General features: G+C 40.0%; 1 protein-coding gene across 4 annotated transcripts in view; it reads left to right on the plus strand.

The window, feature by feature from the left end:
- Nucleotides 1–24,777, plus strand: part of stx8 (syntaxin 8) — a 162,676-nt gene that overhangs the window by 10,776 nt on the left and 127,123 nt on the right. For 2 of the 4 annotated variants that reach the window (XM_068004193.1, XM_068004196.1), the window contains exons 2-4: nt 1,889–1,988; nt 13,920–14,014; nt 15,989–16,099. In XM_068004193.1, the coding sequence (XP_067860294.1) occupies nt 1,889–1,988; nt 13,920–14,014; nt 15,989–16,099 (306 nt within the window). Of the gene's footprint in view, nt 1–1,527; nt 1,787–1,888; nt 1,989–13,919; nt 14,015–15,988; nt 16,100–24,777 lie in introns of those variants that run through there. The other 2 variants (XM_068004194.1, XM_068004195.1) reach the window with 2 other exon arrangements.

Here is a 24,777-nt window from a genome sequence, read left to right on the forward strand (position 1 = left end):
CTAGTCATCACTCAATTAAATTAAAAATTCAGAAAATCATCAGTTGTTAACATCCTGAATCAATCTTGAGTATGTGCACAAACTTATATTTTTAAGAATGATGACAAAATTTGAAACATTGGAATATTCTGCTGTCAAGTTACTTGAAGGAATCATAAAATTTTATAAAACTTGGCTATTTTGCTAATATAAATTCTAGTACTCCAAATATTTTTCCAATTCTCATCTATTCTTTACCTTTGTGTGGTCCATCTCTTCCCTTCTTTTTCTGGCTATCTCTCTCTCCATCTTTGGCTTTAGGCTTTCCATAGTTTTTTATTACAAGCACGGACTCCCACAAATATTTGGATTATGTTTCTTTGCCATTAAATACTTCATCCCTTTCTCTAATTTTCACCTTCTCTAATAAATCTACTTTCCACAGCAAAGATCCTAAAGGTCCTCCTTTTTCCTCAGCTGAGTCTTCCCTCAGCAGTGGTTGACAGGCCCTTTGATTGAATCCACCACATTTTTCATATGCAGCAGAAAATAACTACCAGGGACATCCATTTTGCTTTTCATCTTTTAATGCTTATGCTAGTGCTGGTGCTGTTAGGAATTTCAAAATATGAATGTTACTTATATTGCATTGATCCTCAAAGCGCTTCTCTGCTGCTCACCCTGGTATATGTTCCTTATTCCTAGCCTGAATTTGGAGCCTGCTCTTCATACCCTCCTCCCTGTGCAGCCTCAATGCAGACCGGCATGTACTGCAGTGGGGGCGAGATGATGGTGGCTCCCATTGACTCCCTGCTCAACTTCAGTACGTTGACTGCAGGTCTTTCCTTGTTTAATATTGGTATATGTTGTCTGCTGGCTTCTCCCCACCAATATACAGTCAGTATTAAAAAATCTAAAGTTCTTTGTAAATGTAAAGAAGTGTAGAGTACCTTAAAAATACAGCAAGATGTGTAACCTGCAAAGAGTAAACATCTGTGGAAATCCAAGATAGGACGACAAACCTTCTCCCTACCACTGAGCAGAAATTCTGGCACAAGTTCACAAACTCATTCACCCAGAACCACCCCACCTCACAAATTGTGGTTAGGATTTAAACCAACATTCACCCCGGGGGCCCCGCCACCCCCGATGGCCGAGACCTCCCCCCCGATGGCCGAGACCTCCCCCCCAACCCCGACCCCGATCTCGGACTTACCTGGCATCTGATCCTCGGCTGCATTCCCTCCCGACAGGCATCCAGCCTGTCAATCTGGCTGGCTGTTGCGGGGGAAACCCGGAAGCAAAAATAATTGCCTTCAATTGAGTTGCGAACGCAGATTCCGACACAATCACTTGACTTCCGGGTATCCCACGCGAAAGTGTACCCACCCACTGAGTTCCTGGCTCAAAGTAAAAATCATGCCCGTGATCTCTCAAATGTCTCAAAGCACTGTGTATATTTTGAATTGGAGTTGTTGATTTAAATGCAGCAAGATTCCACAAACAGCAATCAGATGAATGACCAGTTAACTTGTTTTGGTCATATAGATTTTCCAGGACACAGGGAGAACTCATTGCTCTTCTTCAAATAGAGCCGATGGATCATTGCCATCCTCTTGAACCACAGGAACAGGTTGACGGGGACTGGGTTTAATACCTCATCTGAATGACAGCGCATCCAACTCTGCTGCACCGAACTGTCAGTCTAGTTCAAGTGCTTAAGTTCTGGACTGGGACTTGAAACTACAGCCTTCTGACTCAGAGGCAGGGCTATCAACTAAGCCATGTGAGCTTGGAGATGTGAGATGTAATCTAGCTAAATGTATTTAAATATCACAATCTAAGCATTTTTGCCCCAAGTCTTATTAATGTTCTATATCTTTAATAGTCTTTTCCCTGCGTTCTGCAGGTTAATGAAATATGATTCCACCTGCCACCTAGCACAAGAAGTTGCTGAAAATATCCATGAACGTAACAGACAGAAGAGAACGGGAGGTAATCCTTCAAAGGTATATTCTATGGTGGTTGCCATTATTTTGCAATTTCTTTTATTTGAACATAGTGGCTTTTATGATATTGAATGAAGAAATAATATTGAGGAAAGAAGCATAATTCAATTAGGAAGGGAATCCTCTTTAATTGTGGATAAGTATATAGCTCATTGGAAATCAGCAATCCCAGGCAACCCCCATTTCTAATGTTTTCCATTCTAAGGTGGCGTGCTCCAGGAACACATTTGATTTACAGGATGGATTTTATATAACTATATCCTAATAAATGTTTGAACGTGCAGGTTGTATGCTGGAGTTGATTAAGAGGACTCAATGTCCTCCTTCTTCAAATATCAAGAATCAAACAATGATAAACTGCCTTGCTTTGTGATGCAGTAATAGTTTAGAATTTTTTTTTAATTCATTCATGGGATGTGGGTGTCGCTGGCGAGGCCGGCATTTATTGCCCATCCCTAATTGCCCTTGAGAAGGTGGTGGTGAGCCGCCTTCTTGAACCGCTGCAGTCCATTAGTGACGGTTCTCCCACAGTGCTGTTAGGAAGGGAGTTCCAGGATTTTGACCCAGCGACAATGAAGGAACGGCGATATATTTCCAAGTCGGGATGGTGTGTGACTTGGAGGGTAACGTGCAGGTGGTGTTGTTCCCATGTGCCTGCTGCTCTTGTCCTTTTTGGTGGTCGAGGTCGCAGGTTTGGGAGATGCTGTCGAAGAAGCCTGCAGTGCATCCTGTGGATGGTACACACTGCAGCCACTGTGTGCCGGTGGTGGAGAGAGTGAATGTTTAGGGTGGTGGATGGGGTGCCAATCAAGCGGGCTGCTTTGTCCTGGATGGTGTCGAGCTTCTTGAGTGTTGTTGGAGCTGCACTCATCCAAGCAAGTGGAGAGTATTCCATCACACTCCTGACTTGTGCCTTGTAGATGGTGGAAAGGCTTTGGGGAGTCAGGAGGTGAGTCACTCGCCGCAGATTACTCAGCCTCTGACCTGCTCTTGTAGCCACAGTATTTATGTGGCTGGTCCAGTTAAGTTTCTGGTAAATGGTGACCCCAAGGATGTTGTTGGTGGGGGATTCGGTGATGGTAATGCCATTGAATGTCAAGGGGAGGAGGTTAGACTCTCTCTTGTTGGAGATGGTCATTGCCTGGCACTTGTCTGGCGCGAATGTTACTTGCCACTTATGAGCCCAAGCCTGGATGTTGTCCAGGTCTTGCTGCATGCGGGCTCGGACTGCTTCATTATTTGAGAGGTTGCAAATGGAACTGAACACTGTGCAGTCATCAGCGAACATCCCCATTTCTGACCTTATGATGGAGGGAAGGTCATTTATAGATTTATAGAAGGTCATTTCCATTTATAGATTTTTTTTTTTGACCTGACCTGCTGTATCCTATTGTCTTGCCAAGATGGTTCTAGCCAATTTAATCTTAGGCATCTGTCAGTTGCACTCTATACCATGATAGCATAATTCATGGACTGCTGAAGGAATGGGATAGGTGGGCCAAATGACTCTTTCCTTGTTTTTAATATGTTTGTATGCTAGCTTGATATCCTTCTTTGGTGCCTCCATGGTTATTGTTAAGTCTGCTGTAAAAAAAACCGTGCACATTAATAACCAATTCATCTGGAAGTGTTTTATTGCGGTTTGAATGTTTTCTGATGTAGCTGACCACCATGATAGTACTAAAATGGGGCATTTTCTGAGAAATCTGCCCCCTTCACCACTATCCCAGACAGCAGCCGTGATAAGCGTTTAATCATACTTCTTTTTATTTTCTGGGATTTCAGCCACTAAAGTTTGTGGGAAATGATGGCTGAGACATTTATTGATGCTTACAGTATGTGTATGGCAATAGTTATTCCATTAAACTGGTGCTTGGAATATGTTTTATATCATTGTTTTATTCCCTTGGTCCTTTGAAATGCAGCATGAGCTGTGCTAAGTCAAAGACCAATAAGGAGAGTCCAGTTTGAAATGAACTATTGATTAAAACTATTGATGACAAATGCTACAGACTGATTTCATATTTTCCTTCAATGCTGATGTAATAGTGTTAAATCTCTGAGCTGAAAGCAGTGGGAAGGTTTATTGTGAGTGTCAAAGATTTGTTTGCAGACACGTTTTAAGCTTTTGTACATTTTGGTTGAATGTTGAATTATTAACTTGATAATTGTAGTGAAAGCCAAGAATTCTTGTTTTTCATTTATATCTTTGCAGCAGGCATGAGATTGTAGTGATTTGGAGACTTCTTGCACTAAGCATGTGCAGTCTGTTTTCAGTTGACTGAACAAATGTGATCCCAGGCAGGGAACACTAGGATTATACTTTCACCACTAAACATGCGCACAAACTGTTTGTCCTGCAAAATAGAAGCGAGAGGGAAAATTGATGTGCAGATTTTCAGTTCCGTGAGTGTCACACCAGCGACATCTTGCTTCATACCTGTAAGCGTCCATTGCATTCTGTGCTTGTTTAAAAAAAGACCTTTGAATCCATCTGGTAGAAACTGTGGATGGATGCTTTCCAGACACATTCATCTTGTATTAGAGTATGCTCCAGTGCTGCCAAATATTAAAATCATTTAGAACCTAATAACAAAGGAAGAATATATATATATATATTACATGTATAGCAACTGAGTGGTTCCAGCATTACTACAACATGGCACGCACACTGGCTAAACAAACCAGGGCAGCTGATCAGAGCATTATTTGTCAAAACAGTTGATTGGCTTAGTTGGTGAATCTTTTCCATATGTTTATCCTACACACAGAGCATACAAAACTGGAACTCTCATCCAATGCTACAGCTAAATACGGTTAGTTTTTGTGATGAAAAGTATCTTACTAGAGTAACCATATGCTGGAAAGTAGGTTAATTTTGTTGACGCAACTTCAATTCAAACCCATTAAATAAGCTTGTATAAAACTAACTTCAAGAAGAAGAACAAGAGTGAACAATTTTATAAGATTTCTTGCAGATGAAAGTGGTCTGTCGCCATCATTCTAAGGGCAGTGGTCATCTGGCCAAGTTAAATGCATGTGAATGACTATTGTGTTTCATATTAAAAATATAATCTGCTATTGTTAGCTTATATTTTTTAAGGGACAGATAAGACAGACAGAAAGGTTAGTGCAGTGGCACAGCATGTTCGGTCAAGGCAGATTCTAATTCCACTTCAATAACCACACTTGATGTGATAACAAACACCATAATACAAATTCCAATCCAAGAGAGGTCTGTATTCCATTGAAACGCTTATGCACCACTTCAGTATGCATTCTGCTAAGGAAACAATTGTCTAAATTGTAACTCTGAGCTGGGAAGACAGCGGGGGTGTGGGGGGGGGGGCGGTGGAATATCCTGACAGGAAACCCTGGAAGTACGGGTTTCCCAGATGTCCTTACGATTTTGACGTAAGGACGCCTTTTTTTTGACGGTTTCCCCTGGCGCCAGTCAGACAGGAGTAGAGGATGCGAGAAGGTAAGTCTTAGATTGGGGGGGGGGAAGGGGGGAATTGGGGGTCGTCAGGAGTCACGGGGACTCAGTCATCGGGGGTGGTGCCAGATATCGTGGGGGGCTCCTAGATCGTGGGCGGGGGGGTTTGGAGATCGTGGGGGGGATCGTAGATCATGAGGGGGTCGTAGATCGTGGAGGGGGTTGGAGATCGTGGGGGGGGGTCAGAGATCATTGGAGTGGTCACTGCAGGTAGGCTTGTTGGGCCTGGGGGAAGCACTCCTGCTCCTCCGGATCCACAAGCTGTGCCATAAAGGCACTTACCTACTGTTTTGGGCCTTCTCGCCTCCTGCCACATGGTGTGAAGTAGAAGGCCCAGGAATCTAGGCCCGCTGGGGTTAAAAACAAACATGCTGTTTAAATAGAGGCACGCAGCCTCCTTGAAAGCCCATAGTGACCGACCCGCCTCCTGAGAGCAGGTCGGTTGTTCATCCCGCCTCTGTTAAAAACGGAAATGGGCGGGGTTGGGGGCGGGTTTTAGATTTTTAAAATTTTTACTGCCCCCCCCCTCCCCGCCCCCAAACCGCCTATTTTTCCGAGTTAAAATCATGCCCAATGTTTTTGCACTTGATCACTAATCTGATCAGGATGTAGTGTGTGCATTATCTTACATTCACTTTTGACCTTGGGCTGCTGCTATTATCTCCAGGATGATAGCACTACCATCTTTTGGAGCTACCACTGATCCTCTTTTTGGAAGGTTACCATTGCTTCCCTTATACCCCAATGCATTTTTGGCCTTCCCAGTGTTATCTAATCAAATACAATTTGCTTTTCAAATTTAATGTCTAAACTTTAATTTTAATTTGGCCAGAAAGCACTGTAAGGATGATACAGTTGGTTTTAAAACACTATGTGAAGATACGATTTATGTACTTGATTTTTATTGTGCTTATGATACATTTGCTGTAGTTCTGCTTTCGGTAGAAAATGGACCAGTCATTTTGTTTAAGTCTGAGAATGTTCTAGTAGTAGTTGGAATTAGTTACGGAAGCTTCTAGTTAAAATTGGGAACTTTTTAGTTAACAATAGCTCTGGATTGCATTGCATGTGCCTGAAATTGCCCGTTACATGATTTCTCTCCCTGCCCCCACGATTTACTATGTGTGTCTACACGCTGAAAAATTCTTGCTAGCTGTGAGGCCAAGTTTCTGGCTTAGGGGTGTCCAGCCGTATAGAGTAGCTAAGACAACTGCAGGGAGATTTTGTGCTGAAATTACTGTTGTTCTGTCCATCTTCCCTGTACCGCATTTCCCTCAGTTCCACAAGCTATTTAATTCTTGAAGTCTCCCCAGAATTGAACCACCGTTGTCACAATACATTGATGCTACTTTTACAGTGTACCTTCAGCATCAATGTAATAGCCTCTTGGGTGCAGTAAAAAGCAAACAAACCATGTTGGCATTCTGCTAGTGAGACCACCTGGAAGTGGCAGCCTTGCACTGGTAAGGATGGATATGGGCAGCAGTATGAAACCATTAGTCTGAAACTCTGCCAAAAAAAAAGTACTTTTATTTTTAAAAAAGGGAAAATACGCTGTGGTTGGCTGCTGTGTCAGTATTCACATTTTAATGATTGCGTACCTTCATGGTCACTAGGTCAAAATATTGGAACTCCCTACCTAACAGTATTATGGTAGTACCTTAGGAACATAGGAACAGGAGTAGGCCATTCAGATTCTTGAGCCTGTTCCGCCATTCAATTAGATCATGGCTGACCTGTATCTTAACTCCATTTACCCGCCTTGGTTCCATATCCCTTAATGCCCTTAACTAACAAAAATCTATCGATCTCAGTTTTCAAATTTTCAATTGGCCTAGCCTCAACAACTTTTTGGGCGAGAGAGTTCCAGATTTCCACTACTCTTTGTGTGAAGAAGTGCTTCCTGTTATCACCCTTGAATGGCCTAGCTCTAATTTTAAGGTTATTCCCCCTTTTTCAGGACTCCCCACCAGAGGAAATAGTTTCTCTCTATCTACCCTATCAAATTCTTTAATAATCTTAAACATCTCAATTAGATCATCCCTTAATCTATACTCATTGGAATACAAACCTAGTCGAGACAACCTGTTCTCGTCATTTAACCCTTTTAGCTCCGGTATCATTCTGGTGAATCTGCGTTGCATCCTTCACCACACGGATTGCAGAAGTTCAAGAAGAAGGCCGGCAACCACCGTCTCGAGCAACTAGGGATGGGCAATAAATTGCAGGTCTTGCCAGTGGCATCCATATCCTGATAATTAATTTTTTTAAAAATGGATTTACAATCTTTCGTCAAAGTACTTACTTGCACCTTAAAACTCAAACCTTAAACTTGGCTGCAAGATCCTACTCTTTCCCTATTCTCCTATATGACTCTTCATTTTTATATTTTGAATTGCCAAAAACTGACTATTTTCTTGGTCTACTGAAAACAGCAACAAAACCATACCTTGCTCCTCACATAATTTTAATCCTGCAAAGGTTCTATTTTGCTTTTTCATTTTAATTATGCATTGAGGTGGAATGTTAAATCAACTCTATGCAAAACAGAATAAAATGTCACCACAAACTGATGAATTTGCATTATTTTCAGATAGTCAGATGCCCTTTAAGAGTAGAATAATTCTGGTCCCTATTAGTATAACTGCATCATATTACTTTTTACAACCCCTCAATAACTCACATTCACTATAACAGCAGGCCAGTCTTAATGTGTCACATTACTTAGGGTTACTACTTCAACTTAAAAGAAAATTCTCTTCATGTAAAGCAGTTTATAAAAATAAATTTGTCTCATCCTATGTATAGTCTTTTTACATAGAATTTACGGCAGAGAAACAGGCCATTCGGCCCAACAGATCCATGCAGGTGTTTATGCTCCACACGAGCCTCCACCCACCCTATTTCATCTCACCCTATCAACATATCCTTCTATTCCTTTCTTCCTCATGTACTTATTTAGCTTCCCCTTAAATGCATCAATGCTATTCGCCTCAGCTACTCCATGTGGTAGCAGGTTCCACATTCTAACCACTCTCTGAATAAAGAAGTTTCTCCTAAATTCTGTATTGGATTTATTGGTGACTATCTTTTATTTATGGCCCCTAGTTTTGGACTCCCCCACAAGTGGAAACATCTTCTCTACATCTACATTATTGAACCCCTTCATAATTTTAAAGACCTCTTAATTAACATGACTCAATAGAATGGTAGAAATACACAGCAGGTCCATTAGCAACAGAAAGGCAGGATAATGTTTCAGTTGGAGAAGAATTATATCCAGTTCTAACAGAGGTCACTACTCAAGAGTACTGCACCATGAAAATAATTTTTCCCTTTATCTTATCAGGCCTGCCTTCCTAGTCATGGACACTAGATGTCCTCATACACATCCTTACAAGATCCTAAACAGCCACTTATTTTTGCAGTTACTTAACTCGACGGCAAGTTCTACATATGCAGCTTTCCATTCATGCCGTTTGATGTTGTTAAATCTGGCTGGCCCTCCGAGGCATCGTCCCAAAACATATACACTCGGATTAATAGAAATCTACTAAGATTTCATAAATTAAGTTTGCAGACAGACAACTAAATGAGCAGTTCCTATCTCTTTGTTTATCTTTGGGGCAGTGATAACGATTTGATTTATTTAATAATCATTTCAAGTTGCGATTTAGTTTAAGATCTGCTAGGAAAATAATTATTGTTGCCTCTTTGGAAGGAGTGGAAATTCCTGCATAGAAAAGCCAATTTGTCTGTTCTCTAGGTAAATGAATTATGGGTGTCTAAAATTGCTATCACTGCTATGATTTTCAATTTTTACTCTCTGATTCAGCATCTCAGACTGTCCTCATATGTAGCTCATAAAGAGTGTGTCTTTACCTGCCCAATATCTAGGTTATTTGTCATGGAAACAAACAGAAAACTTTCATCACTATATTGCGGCTTATTGGTTATATCAAGTGTCCTCACCCGATCTTCCTTGACTTAGAATGGCAATAGAATAAATATTTCACTGGATGTGGCTTAGGCTATAAACTGCCAAATAATTAATTGAACAGTAAATGAATAAGTGAACAGAAGTAATGACACACTTCTTGGTTTACAATAGTTACAAACTTAACTATTCCTCTTCGGAAGATAGAAAATAACAAACAGTTATTGCACTCGACAAGGTCCCTGAATACTAGTTTTTATGTGGCGGTTTGTTGGTGACAGCCAACGAAGTGTCTGTGTGCTCACTTTCGCTCTCTTTAAGACACGCTAAAAAATACTTCAAAAAAATGTCTTTGTGTCCCTTCAACTTAAAAAGAGCTGCCAATCAAACCTATATTCAAATAAACATCACACAATGCTTGTACAGTCCACCAATAATTCAAGGAAATTTTTTGCACAACAAACTTTGCATTTGATGCCAAGCAATCAAAAACCACTTCCATTCACTAGACAGCTAGGAATAACTACCAATCATTAATGAATAAGCACCATAAAACTGCCCACATTTTTCCCAGATTCAGCATCTGGCACCAACAGCTACCATAAAACAAACATTCAAAACACTCTCAGATTTTTCAAACTGCTTTCAGCTGCCATTTTTCTTCCTCACTCAGGCCATTATAAAGGCAGCTGAAAATAACATAAATGCGTAAAAAAATTACAAATTCTGACAAAAGACACTAAGTGCACCAACAAATTACTGTTTGATGTGACTGCAAGAAGGTTCACAGATCTACCGATTTCTCAGAAATAAGACTTGAGTTCTGCTTCAATTCCATAGCTGAAAATTTTAATTGGATATTGGGCACTGAGAAGTTCTGTTGACAAATTTTGTGTGCATGAGAGAGAGATGCATCATGGGAATTTGTTTTATGCTGCTCCTTTACAACTATAATGTCCAGAGTGCGCTATGCCAACCATGCGACAAATTACAAATAACGACTGTGAGGCACAAAAAGTAGAGAAAAAAAGTTAGAAGTAAAATATTTAATTGTTTGAGAACTGAACAGTTTAAGCCATTAAATAAAAATTCTGAGCTAAATGGTATTGTTTGGAATTAGGTTTTCTTTGTGTTGCTGAGGGGGACTGATTGTACTGGGGCCATTGGGGGATTTTTTATGCGGTACTTTGACTGACTCCAGGTACATCGTTTGAGTTTGTCACTGGTCAGTCTAGAAGTTCCAGCAGTACAGTGAATGGTGACCAGTTCAAGGTCATTTTGATACAACAGTGGGAAAAATCTCCCTGGTGCAGTGCTACGACAAGTAAGGAGAGGAATTAAAAATCTTTCATAAACATGCAGCTAACTGAGAAAAAGAAGGAAGACTAAATAAAAATGATTTGCTTGCATTTTGTATTGCAAATTCACCATAAGAAGTGGAGCAGTAAACAAATATTGTAAGTTACTGTGAATAAGAAGTTTTGAGGAAAAAATAACAAAATTACTTCCATCTTGAGCAAGTTTTGTAAATTGATAGATAAGTAGTATTATAAATGTATTAGTGGATTGTATATTTCAGTAACAGAAGGCTGTTCAGTATTTTTACTTTGTTTCAATTCATAGCATCATAATAGGTACAACACATGAGGAGGCCATTCGCCCATCGTGCCTGCGCCGGTTCTTTGAAAGAGCTATCCAATTAGTCCCATCCCCCTGCTCTTTCCCCATAGCCCTGTAATTTTTTTCCCTTCAAGTATTTGTAATGCATTGCTTCTGTAAATTTGCTGTATTGCAGTGACAGACAAACTTCAGCTATGTTTAGGCTGCATCGGAATGGTTGTAAAGATAAAACCACACTCCGGATCCATGGGAAATGGGAGGTCTGCCACTAATACAAAATTATGGGCCAGATTTTGTTGTCAAAGTGACGGTGAGGCTAATGATGCTTGCTGTTATTTACACATAAATGGTACAGCAACTTCAGGTGAGAAGCAGATGCGTGGTTAAATGCGAATATCCAAAAGTTGCTGTCCGAGTTGCGCTGTTCTGCCATTAGCTTTGCGAAAACGGCATTTCGCTGTCTGCCTCACCATTGACATGCATTGAATGTTGTGAAGTTGCTGTATTTGCGTAATAGATACGAACTAAACCTGCCACAGATATTTAGGGCTAGTAATTACAAGCATAAGTACCCTTTTAACAATGTGATAAATGTTAATGACTGCCAATCAACCTCTCTGGCATGAAAATTAACTATTATAAGTGTGGAGTCTCATTCCTTTAGGTTGTGAATTGTTTTAGGAGATTTTAAAAATGTCAAATTTTAAATTAATTTTTTTTTCTTTTCCTTTCTGTCTCTTTTTTCTCTCCCTTAATCCAATCTTTGTTTCCCTCTCTTTATTTCTCTTTCTATACCTGATATGACAATGAATTCACCTCCTTTAATTCACCCTCCTTCTCAGTTCTTCCACTGTTTATTTCCCAGCCCTTAAATCTCATTGGTTAGGGAGATACCCTGTTGGTTGCCCTATCCACTCAGGTCCCAGATCCCCTGTTTCCCTCACTGCCCCATTATCAGCTCGCACTTTCAGCAACTTAGCGGGCAAAAATGTTTTGAGCTGAAGGGTGCAGGGGCAAATCTAACTAACGGCGGATGCTACAGCAAAATCTGGCCCAAATTTATGCTTAAATATTTGTTCTATACTGGTTTGGGACAGAAATACATGATATGTAAAGTAGATGTTTGGATAGGCAAAGTATTTTGGTCTTTCTGTTATGAGCTTTAAGCACAATGCAGCACACCTGTTAAATAGATAAAAGGTTCAGGCAAAATCTTTTAAAAATGATCTTGATCAAGTAGTAGTTGATTAATGCTATAGCAGAAGGAGGGAAAAAAGCAGTGTAAACTGGGAAACCGCTGAATAAAGATCAAACACACGTTATTCTGAATTCTGAATTCAGGAACTACACCAGGGGTCAGTATAACTTCATATCAGGCAGTGCTGGGAGCCCATTCAATGAAGGCTTGTTAAAGCGGAAAAGTAGAACTGTTCTAGATAAAAATTGGAGTTTTCACTTAGCAACCTCATTAGAGGCTGATCAAGGTCATTTTCCTCTTTCCTCGGTCTCTCATTAATGGCTTATACTTGGTGAGATCTGAATAAACACCAAGTTTATTCTTCAGGTGAGACTTGGAAACACCAACTACAATGCTGTTGAATACATATGATGAAGGAGACCTCTTTGCCTGTATTTCTCCCATTACCTGCTCTATTCTCTGCTGCAATAAATAGATTAGGCTCCAGGTACAGGAGTTCTGTAAATGAAGATAATTTTTTAAAAAAGGAAAAATTAAAAAACACAGGAAGGAACTCAATGAGTGTATATATACCAGTGGTTGTACTGTCCGGCAGAGCTGCCTTCCTTTTTAAGAGAATTTTTAAATTTAAACTTGGCTCAAAGTATGAAAGTGTTCCACATCCTAAACTGATGTATTCATGTGACCTGTGATTTGTACACATTATCCAGATTGTCACAAAAGTTATTCTATCTACTGTTTCTGAGATGAAAACATTGATGTTACATTGCTTATTGTATTGTTTCTGTTAAAAGGACATTTAATCTCTTGCAGATCTTGCACGTAATAGTCCATCTTTTTTTTAAAAAAACTTCTTTTCTAAAACAAGCTTTTGTTGTCCAAATTGTTAGTCCGTTTACGTTTCACTTAGTGAAATTTCATTTCATTTTCAAGTTGAGAAACCACAAAAATTCTGATTCATCTCAAACTGATGCATCGACAAAGAGAAAAAAATATATATAGTTTATTGACTTGAATGTATTGTTGCAGCATTGAGTGAAAAATGTCATTTATTCACCCAGATTATTGCATCTCAATGATGGTGCATCTTGTATTATTTTATGTGTTTGGTTAAATTGATTTATTTCTTCAAGTGCTGATTTTAGGTTGAAGATGCTGTTAATTTATTAGATGACTTGTGTTATTACTTTGTTCCCCTGTGGGAAACATAGGCGTATATGCACATGAATGTTATTCTGCCTGAGCTAAGACGTCATTTTCTCTGCCCCTTTGCACTTCTATTGTGAGTCAATAGGGGTGTATGGGGGGATGGGTTGTTAACGTAGCTCCTTGAGATCATTTGTTACTGATTGCCAAAAAAGCAATCTGAAAGAGTTGAAAGGTTGAGTAATGCATTGGCTAGTTGTCTAGGTTCTTTAAGTTTTGAAAAGATTATCCAAATTTCTCGTTCGTTTATTTTGGTCTCCTACTTAGTAGGTGCTGAATGGGTGCCAAATGGCAAAAATACTTAGTAGTGGAATGTATTTCACTCAAAACACTGAAGGATTTCTTGAAGGTTTCTTTCAGTTATTGTGGGGTTTTTTTACAACACGCATGATTATGTTTGTTGAAGTATTGATGAATGGATTTAAAATGTGAATTTGAAACCAATATTTTATTTTGTCCTTTTTCCCCCTCCAGCCGAATGTGACAATTCGAGCATCTCTACAGAGACTCCAAGAACAGATTAGCCAACTGAAGGATTCTTTGTTACGAAGTTTGTCGACACGCCAGATGTATCCTTTTAAAACTTTTTCTTTTTCGTGGCTGTGAAGGTCCAAGTTGTTACAAGATGTTAGATAAACTGTAATATATACATTACATACATAAACTATATATGTGCACTGTCTCTTTATTGAAGGTGTGGCAAAAGATGATGGTTGTCTAATTCCTGTAAATCTTTTACTAAAAAAAGGATTTTTAAATGCTTTGAGAGATATTGTGGTGCAATGTAAAAGTTGTGCACTGTCTCAGTGCCTACTTTTAAAAGTACAATACAGGAACTGAAACTAGTGCTTTCTAACCATAGACTTTGTTTTTATGTTGGTGGGGAAGCTACAGGAAAGTTAGTGAGTTTTGTGCACACCATACCAGCTGAAATCTAATCCCTTTAAGGAGACTTGTTCATATTACAAATATGGCTAAAATACAAAACTAGCTGGTTCATGGCTAAATGCAAAAATAACTGATACTCAGAAGGGAAATACATCTGAGAAGTACAGAAGACATAATAAACTGTGAGACTGTGCTACTGCCATGTACATTCTCTTGGGTTTTGGCTTTCATTTAATAGAACATAGTGGAATATACAAGTATGGGACAAACCAAGGTCTTTGTGGCCTGACGGCACACACTCACTTCATGTTAGCTTGTTGCATTACCAATTTGGTGAGGGATTTGCTGTGTGTATCATACCGGTATTTAAAACTGGATTCATTCTGTGTTTGCACAAGTGGGACATTCAGCTTTCAATATCAAAAGTTTTTGTATAAAAATTGACTTGAAAAACCTTCTGGAGACCATAATAAGAGAACTGAATATTTAGGTAGTTTATTATCTGTCTGCAGAAAGGTCTGTGTGGCATTGTTATGGCCAGAAGATAATTGCTCTGGGTGACGTGTAAAAAACAAAGTCTATTGGCTAAATTGTACATATTGAGTAAATTCATACTTCACATAAAGCATCTTAGCTACCATTGTAAGTCCATGTTACCAGAATTGAAAAGCAATGTGACACTATAATTTGACATTTAGATTTTTTCAAACAAATAGGTACGTGTACACAAATAATTTGTTAAATCATCATTTGAAGCTCCACAGTTATTGCAGCTGGTTCTTTTAACTAAGACTACCAGTTGCAAAATGTAGCATTGTCCGAGATAATGCGATTGAAGTTTTCACAGTAAAGAGTATTTGTTAACAAGTTGTGAGGTTTGTTGTTTCATGTCTCTCACGTTCACTCTCCCTCTCACCTCCCCTCCCCCCTCCACCCCGCCAATAATCTCAGAGCTGGAATTTAGGAGTCAAAAAAGAGTCAGCAATATAAGTATTCAAGTTGTATTTCTGAAATGGAAATTGTCTGTGAAAGCTTGAATATCTTCAGATTGACCAAACTAAGTAGTTAATTGGCTTCTGTCGTTCCTCCCCATGTATTTAGGGGGAGGGGGTACATTTTGATGCAACTGTTGACCCATTGATTTCAAAAAGTATTTCTTATAGTTTGAAACCTTAATCATTTCAACCATGATTAATTATTTGGTAAGGCTACATTTAGGATATGGTGTTTAATTTGAACACAAAACCTTCTATAGAACATCAGTGCCTTTGAAAGGGTTTAGAAAAAAATGCCGAGGATCATTATGGGATTTGAGCTTGCTATAAGTTATTGAGAGAGACTTGAATTGAAATTGTTTTCATGGCAGGAAATAAAATTGAGAAGATCCAGGTCTTTCAAATTCTAAAAGGCAAAGATAATTTAGATGTGAGCAGGTTAACTAAAGTGTGATTATAGAATTAGAGGGCATGAATACAAAACTAACATGCTCAAAGTGAAACTCTGCTTATAGTGGATTGTGTATGCTCACAACTTGCTTTGAATAATGGCCACGAAAATCCTGATCACTAATTGAAGGACAAGTAACCTGCACAATGCAGAATTTAAACCTGCCTGATATAATGCATCTATAAAATTCTTTAATAATTCATATTCAGTACACAGCTTGAAGCAGACAGGCGTCAAAATTTGGTGGACGATTTGTTAACAAGAGAGCGACAACTTCAAACATCCTTCAAGAAGGATGGCACAGAGCCTGATATGATGAGGTATGATTTGCATTGCCTCTTTAATTTGAAAACCGAAGTTGTAGAACACAATATTTTCAGTTTGGATTTGTTGCAGCATTAAGTTTTATTTTGGAAAACATTTGCTATCATGAAAATGTAGTCAAATAGTTTTGTCCTTTTTTAAGATGCTGAGTAATATTTTAATACCTGTAGTAAATTATCCTTTGTAGTATCTGGCTAGTACAGAGCTTGGTGCACAGAACCTAGAGGAATCAATGCTAAGATTCAGAATGAAAGGAAAGAAAGACTTTGGTTTTATATAATGCATTTCATGTCCACAGAACATCCCAAAATGCTTCACAGCTAATGAATTACATTTTAAGTGTAGTTACAGTTGTTTAACTCTTTACTTAGGTTGAGGTTAGAATGTGGAACCTGCTACCACATGGAGTAGTTGAGACGAATAGGATGGATGCATTTAAGGGGAAGCTAGATAACTACATGAGGGAGAAAAGAATAGAAGGATATGTTGATAGGTTGAGATGAAGTAAGGTGGGAGGAGGCTGGTGTGGGCTGAATGGTCTGTTCCTGTGCTGTTAATTCTATCTAATTCCATATAATTATTTAGGCAAATGCAGCAGCCAGCATGCACACAGCCCCCCCGCGATCCGATCTCTCCCTCCCCACGATCCAGATCTCCCCCTCCCCGCCATCCAATCTCCCCCTCCCCACCATCCGGTCTCCCCCTCCCCGCCATCCAATCTCCCCCTCCCCGCCATCCGGTCTCCCCCTCCCCGCCATCCGGTCTCCCCCTCCCCGCCATCCGGTCTCCCCCTCCCCGCCATCCGGTCTCCCCCTCCCCGCCATCCGGTCTCCCCCCCGATCTCTCCCTCCCTCCCCTCTGGTCCTTGGATGCTGCCTTCTACAACTGGCTTTCTTGCCCTGCAGTGACCAGCCTCTCAATCTGGCCAGCTGCCGGGCGGGAAACGGAGTACGAAAGTTCCAAAGAGGTCCTGCCGTTAAATTCGGCAGGACCTCCACCATCCTAGTATTTAAGGATTTCCCGGCCGCTGACAGGCACCCCTGCTTCCTCTCTGCCTCCCTGTAAATATCGGGACTGTTGTCTCAGACAATGCAGCACTCCCTCAAAGGTGCACTGAAGTGTCAGCCTAGATTATGTGCTCAAGTCATGGAGTGGAGCTTGACTCCACAACCTTTTGATTCGGGTGAAAATGCTACCAAGCTGACATTTAAATATCCTCCAGTTCTCTTGCCTCATTGGAAACTGTGAATGTGATATGGATGTTAGTGTGGTCAGGGGTCTGATGCTTGACTGCAAAATTCTACAGACTCTTAAGGTGACAGTGCTCAATATATGTGGAGTGGTTATAAAGTTATTTTTTCAAACCATATGTGTACAAACATTGCCCGAGAGATTGCAATATTCCATCATCCATTTTGCCAAGTTGTTATTGATGTGAATGTTTTGGTAAATTTGGAACTGTAAACTGGATGATGGGATCTGATCCATTAATACCTATTTAGATTTGTCCTTGTTACCCTGCATTAACCTCTTAATGAGCATATATGTAAGTGAAAGGAGACTGGGTGGTTCACGGATAGAATTTTGTGTTCTAAGTCGGCCAAGACTAATGTGAAAGTCAAATGAGTCTATGCGGCCTCGTTTGGATTTTAACAGGCTATTAGTCAACAGAAGAAAAATGCCCATAAGTAAACACTAATTGACACTGAATTTCAATCTCATTTCAAACAGCCACGATAATGGTTAGTGTGGAAAATGGAATTGTGGTGCAGCACACGTACACATTTAAAGAAAAAACAATTCAACAATTCAAAGTATAATTTCAACAATAACAACAACTTGCATTTATAATAATGGGGTAGAGTTTCCACTATGGGTGCAATCAGGAAAGTGCAGCCAAGATGTGCTCGAAATTGCGCTGGTTAGGTTACAGTTCAAATTTCTGATAAAATCATTTGCATAATCACCAACGTAAAATCTTCCATGAATCAGTGCAATCGGGCAGCATAATAGAACATAATTGTTTTTTTTTCTTTCCATTAAAAAATATTCATTGAGGTATTTAAGAGTGGTCACCTGGTGCAGTTTTAATAATACAGCTGAAAATGGGTTTAATCACAAAAAATAAGCATTTTAATTAAGAGTGTCCAGTCCTCCACCTGTGAGTAACCTAATTTAAAATCACTGAAAATGACTTAAAAAAACTATACTGAACCATTTACTAGTTTTATTGGTCTTCAGTAGTCAGCTTCTTAGTAAATTAAATATTTTTTGATATGAAAAAACTTTAAAACGTGCCTACTAGTGCTTGTGCATCTAAGAAAATGATCGCAATTTGAAGGGCCTTCCCTAACCAGCGCAATCTCACAATGTCAACCTGGGGGTGTCGCCAATTTTGTAGGTAGGGCCTGATCCAGCGAATTAAATCTTAAACCAGCATAAAAGATCGTGGAAAACACGAACATGAGTGGTTTGGAGTTAACTCACTTATGTTAGAAAGATATCCCAAGGTGCTTTACAGAAGCATAATCAGACAAAAATTGATGCCAAGCCATAGAAAGAGTGACGAAAAGCTTGGTCAAAGAGGTGTGTTTTAAGGCGGGTCTTAAAGGAGGAGAGCGAGGTGGAGAGGCAGAGAGGTCATGGGGTTGTAGGGCTAGGGCTAGAGGGGATTACAGAGATAGAGGCGAGGCCATGAAGGGAATTAAACATGAGGATAAGAATTTTACATTTGTGGATTTGGGGGCCACCGTGGATCAGCGAACATAGCGGTAATGGGTGGGTGAGAATGTATGTGGGATAGGATACGGGGAGCAGTATTTCCATCAGTGAACTCTAGTTAATTGCATAAATATTACTTGAAACCCTACAATACTTACAGCTCTCATGCTAAATTGGCACTTTTTTTTACATAACTGGCAGTTCTCCTATGGCATTGTTCATGGTGAATCAGACGTTACACTGTTATAAGGGGGGAGGTGCATAGGATCACTGCAAGGAGCTGAAAGAATTTGGAAGTTTGTGAGTGATGTGCTGAAAGTTAGTGAAATAATTGGAACATAAATGAGTGAGGGAGAAAGGAATGGAAAGAAGGATTTGCTGATAGGGTTAGATGAATCTTACAACACCAGGTTATAGTCCGAAACCAGGTTATAGTCCAAAACTGTTGGACTATAACCTGGTGTTGTAAGATTCCTTACATTTGTCCACCCCAGTCCATCACCGGCATCTCCACATCAGGGTTAGATGAAGTAGGGAGGGTGGAGGCTCGTGTGGAGCATAAACATCGGCATGGACCTGTTGAACCGAATGGCCTATTTCTGTGCTGTATGTTCTAAGTAATTCTATGTAAATATCAAGTTTTCCTTATCCACTGCATGTAGATAAATAAATACCACTGTATTTCATTTTTCTTGTCCTTTGCCTCAGATAAAGTTTAAATGTTCATGCTTTACTTTCTTTTGATGTTTTTATACAAAAATAAACAAATTCATAAATTGCATTCATAACTCTTTCCACTTTTCTGATTCATAGTGATTTCATTCTTGAGTGCTTTGCCACTGCTGGATGGGGAGGAATGTGGATATGTGGATAGGACGTGGGCATGGACTTGCAAACTGCAAGTCCTGGAACTCACTGTGAATGCCCAGTCTTGCTATCAATCATTAAAAATAAATTCTGGTGTGTTATAGATGGCTTCCCTCGTTCAGAAACATGTGGTGGTGTTTATTAGGCTCTGAAGGGAGGTATCTTTAGTCTCCATTCTGGGGAAAATTGTGCACAAGTTGCTAGTAGAGAGCAAACTGGTGCATTCTGGGAGTTGCACTCTCCTACCTAATTAAACCTTTTCATTCAGTTGAGAGTGATAATCTTGAGCTTCAGGCTTCTTATGGAGGACTGGCTTGTGACTGAAATCATTGTTAGAGACATTTCAAGCCATAAGAAGCAAATGTATAGGTAATTTTAATAATTTTCTTGAATTGTGCAATTTTGACTTTATGCTGTTAGGAACCTTATTTCTGGTGAGCTTAGTGAGAAATTAAGATGGCAGCCAAGTTGGTAGTTTTTGTTCCTGCTTGATATTTGTTGATTTTTTTTAACCTATTTGATTGTGATTTAGTTTGCTTTATGTAAATGATAGTTCAGCCAATCGGGTACAAATATGAAGTGCAACACTTGACATATGATGGACATGCTCTAGATACAAATAATTACCAGATCTGCCATGGTGCTGCTCTTGGTAAGTCAGAGGTTGCACTGTTTTATAATGATAGGAACATTATACCATTTAAAACACTGTGCATTGCCCTGCTGCCAAATGCATGTCCTGTTAAAGTTATAAAGGTCTACTTGATGTTAATAAACACTGGATGAGCTCATTCAAAGGTTAATTGCTAGTCAGGCTGGAGATCAGGACCCTGGATTTATTGGTGAGCAGGTCATTGAAGAGCTTGAAAACCTTGTACTTTCTGTTCCTGCAGAGCTTTCTTTACATTGCAAATGGCTGCCTATGCTCCTTTTATAATTTTTAAAGTGGCCTCCATTATAAATATAGACATAGACATTTTATAACGCAAAAAGTTGACAGAAGTGTGACAGGAAATGACAATAGAAAGTAAGGTTTTGTAGCTAAGAAGTGCACACATAAGATTTTTAATAAGATATAGCTATAATAGCTGACATCCCATGGTGTTGCTCATGGTAAGCTAGAGGTTTTATAAGAACAGAGGGGGTATGCCAAGTAGTGTTATAAGGGACACTGATTTATCAAGATTGGGGGCCACACTAGAATCTGGGAGCACTGGAAAGGGGTCCAGCGGGTCTTGAAGTACATTTGAGGAAGGTCATTGGGTCTGAGGGCATCAGGGGAGAGCTCGTGGGGCCTAGAAGTATTGTGAGTAGTGTTCAGGGAGCAGTGGGGCAGGTGCTTGGATCACTAGGAGGAGACTCCTAAGAAATGGGAGCTTTGACAGGGAGGACCCTGAGGCCCGGAAGCACTGGGAGGGCGGTCTAGGGTTTTGTGACCAATGGGAGGGCAGATCTGGAAGCAGGGGTTTGATTGATGAAAGGCTTCTGTGGTCAAGGAAGTCTTGGGAAGCGGTTCTAGCAACCTTGAAGGTGAGGGAGCCCTTGGAAAATGGCATTGAACTGTCCTCAGCACAATCAGTGTCCCTCCCATTGACCCTTTTATGGACACTTTTAGCAGACATCGTTCCCACCACTTTCCCTCTCATCATCCAGCTCCTGCCTTAGGGAACTATCATTGTGTTTGTTAACTTATAATAAACATAAATTTCTATTTTAAAAAAAAAATGAAACTATAAAATACTTCAAAAAAGTTCCAAGATTTTATTCAAAGGAATTCTTTTAAATCCAAAATATGGTTCACTTTTACACAGAAACATTTTAACTGAATTTGAAGCCAGTGAGGAGGGATGGGGCTGTGATTGATATGAACAACAACCAATCAGGATTAAAACCCAATAATTCAAATTCATCTTTCAGCTAGGGTTAAATAATCTTTGTATTTTAAATGTCAACTGTAGGAATCATCAGTGCTGTTAATCAAAGGTACTTTTAATATATAAAAATGGATATACATATTTATATCATTTCTTCTCCCTCACTCCTTTCACATCTATCTCAGCAAGAATTGTTGCTTGCTTTTGTTGAATGCCCATTGAGATATGAGGATGTTAACCGGACTTATGACATTTTGATCTAAACAAATGTTCTTGATTGTGTGAGTGACAGAAGGATGGCACAGGGCTGCTGCATTGGATGAGATGCTGAATTATTAAAGAAAGATTTGCTTTGGGCATTCATGTGTAACAAAATCATAATGAACTTATAAAGAACCTGTTTGATTTTGTTACATGTGCACAAGGGAAATCTTCTCCCATTGTGTTTCACGAAGGTTTATGTTGCCATTTTAAAGAAAAAGGAACAGGACTTGTAGCATCTAAGTTCTATCAATCCGACATGAAGAAAATTATAGAATAACAGACTAGTGTGTTTGAGTGACTGGAAATGTTAATTGATGGTAGCTTTGTTTTAGCAAGTTATCATAATTGTAACAGATTAGAATTTCTCTAAGAAGTCTCTGGCTATTGATAATAGCTTTTTTTGTGCTGAGCAAGGTGAATGGAACACTTTCAATTTCAGACACCCAGGGCTCAATTTTGAAATGGTGGCAGGTTGGCAGCCGGTGGGGGGGGGTGAAGGGTGCACGTGGAAAACCCGAATTTAAAAAAAACTTATCTTTTCCGACGCGATCGCGATGTAATTGAAGGTGATTAAAGTTGTTCCCGGGTTTCGCGCCCAGCAGCCAGCCTGATTGACAGGCTGACTACCAACAGGAGCTGCAATGCCGAGGGGAGTGGGGGGACAGAGAGAGAGAGAGAGAGAGAGAGACATCACCCGGCGCTGGAACAGAGAGTGGAGGGCGCTGAAGATTGGGAGGGGGGAAAACGGAAGATCGGGGGAGAGAGAGAGAGGGGAAGATCAGGGGGAGAGGGGGAGATCGTGGGAGAGAGGGAGCTTGGGGCAGGGAGAGGGTGATAGGGAGACATTGGGGGCGATCGGAGAGGGAGACATTAGGGACTGAGAGAGAGTGACGTCGGAGAGGGAGACATCGGGGGCTGAGAGGGACATCGGAAAGGGAGATATCGGGAGCTGAGAGGGACATCAGAGAGGGGGATATCGGAGCAGGTGGGTGCAGGTCACATCGGTGGAAAGGTAGGTTTATTTTGTTTTTTAACTTTGTGCAATGATTTTTTGTTTGTTTATTTTTGCCTCATCCAGCCCTTCACGCCTGGTTTCACTATCATTCCACTGGCTTTAATTGTCGATGGGACTTCCACATTTGGGAAGTGTGCGCGCACACAGGCGCGTCTGTGGGAAACCTGGAAGTCGGCGGTTTGGAGTCGGCTTCCTCACCCGCTCGGGATTTTCCCGATTTTCGCAGCCCCCCCATCCCCAATGCACCCGCAATTTGATTTGAAAATCAGGGCCCCAGTCTTGGTATCAAATACTGCCACATTAAATGTAACACAGGTTAGAGGTGGTGTAATGCTCCTCTGCCCCACTAATGGGCTTGAGTCCCTTACTCAGAAGAATGCCCCTTCCTGCACCAAAGGCCTTACCAACCATGCTGTAATGTGAGTGAGTTCGCCAATTAGCCTAGAATTAGGGCAGTTTTGTGCTATAAACCCATGTCTTCTATGGACTGGATTGACATTGTCCAAGCTCATTTCACAGAGTTACCCTTACAACTAACAGAGAGAGGAAACTTATCTCAACATTCTGGGCTGGGTTTGAACCTACATCCCAGAGATGAAACATCTGGGTCGAACCTATTGCACTACTCGGTCAATAGCTTTAACTGAGGTAGTTTCATGGTACATTAGTGAATTACTCATGTGGTCTAATCTTATTGTAGCTGTATCTTGATAGGGTAGTCCCTTATATCCTTGTTTTACTCAAGATATAGGATCAGTAACGGTCTCTGTTATTTTGGAAAATGTTTTCCTGAAGATGGAATAAGTGAAATATTTAATCTTCAAATCAGTACATTCCAATTTGCTGACTCAAGGTTGACTGTGTTCATTTATTTTGATGCCCAGTCAAGAAGAGATCCCACTCCAGATTGCTATTGAGTGACCATTGTGAAGGATGATAATGCTGATTATGATGCTTATCCTGAAGCTATGCAGCCTTCAATAAAGTATGCTGTAATATTAATGAGCAGTTTAATTGTTTATTTAATAGGCTATGTAATTTACTCAGTGGTAAAAGACAACTGGAGAAACAGCCAACCATAGGTCAGCCAAACAGCGTACTGATTTGAAGTTTGTTCTGCGGTTTGTCCCTGGATGTGGTGAACATCTGGAGATTTGTCAAAGTTAAACTAATAAATTAAACTTTAAGAGATTAATTCATTCTGGTTAAAACTGGCAGAAACTCAAATGTTTCATTTAGTAGAACTTTTTTGTTCAATTAATCACAAATTTAGCATGAACTGTTGTGAAAATCAGCAAGTCCTGGAGGAGATACAATGACTCATAGTTACTACGTTTTACTACTGTTCACTGAACTTATATCTGCTTCTTAAAAACTGTTACATGCTATTGTCACTTAAAATAGCTGTTCACATTTTTTTAATATAGTGCAACCTTTATAAAGAATTCCATTTGGTAATTATGCCAAATGTTGTTATATGTAGGCAGTTGTGATGCAGTCTTGCTGACTTTCATCTAGTAAAGCAACAGTAAATCTTAATGTGTGGCCTGTGTCAGAAAAAAGCTGCGGTTGAGTTATCAGAAACACTTGGGAAGTTTTTTTTCTGGAAAGAATTTGCAGTGAAACAATAGTCCATGGAAGATTAGCTGCTGGTTATTGGGCAGCGACACAGCTCTCTGATTCCATTCCTCTCGTATTTTCTATTTGAGCAAATCTCAAAGCCTTATAATTAGTTAAAGCTGATCACAAAAAAAAAAATCAGAAATCATCTACACACTCCACTGCTCTGTGACCATTCCAAAGATTTAGGTGATTAACATGGCAAAGTCAGTGGGAGGCTAATTGGATAAGCTTTAATCTTTACACCGCTAAAGCAAAACGTAGTAAGATCAGAGAGAAAAAAGGAAGCAGAATGGTGTTTACTGCAGAACAG

This window comes from Heptranchias perlo, chromosome 23 (assembly GCF_035084215.1).
Source record: "Heptranchias perlo isolate sHepPer1 chromosome 23, sHepPer1.hap1, whole genome shotgun sequence".
Lineage (NCBI taxonomy): Eukaryota > Metazoa > Chordata > Chondrichthyes > Hexanchiformes > Hexanchidae > Heptranchias > Heptranchias perlo.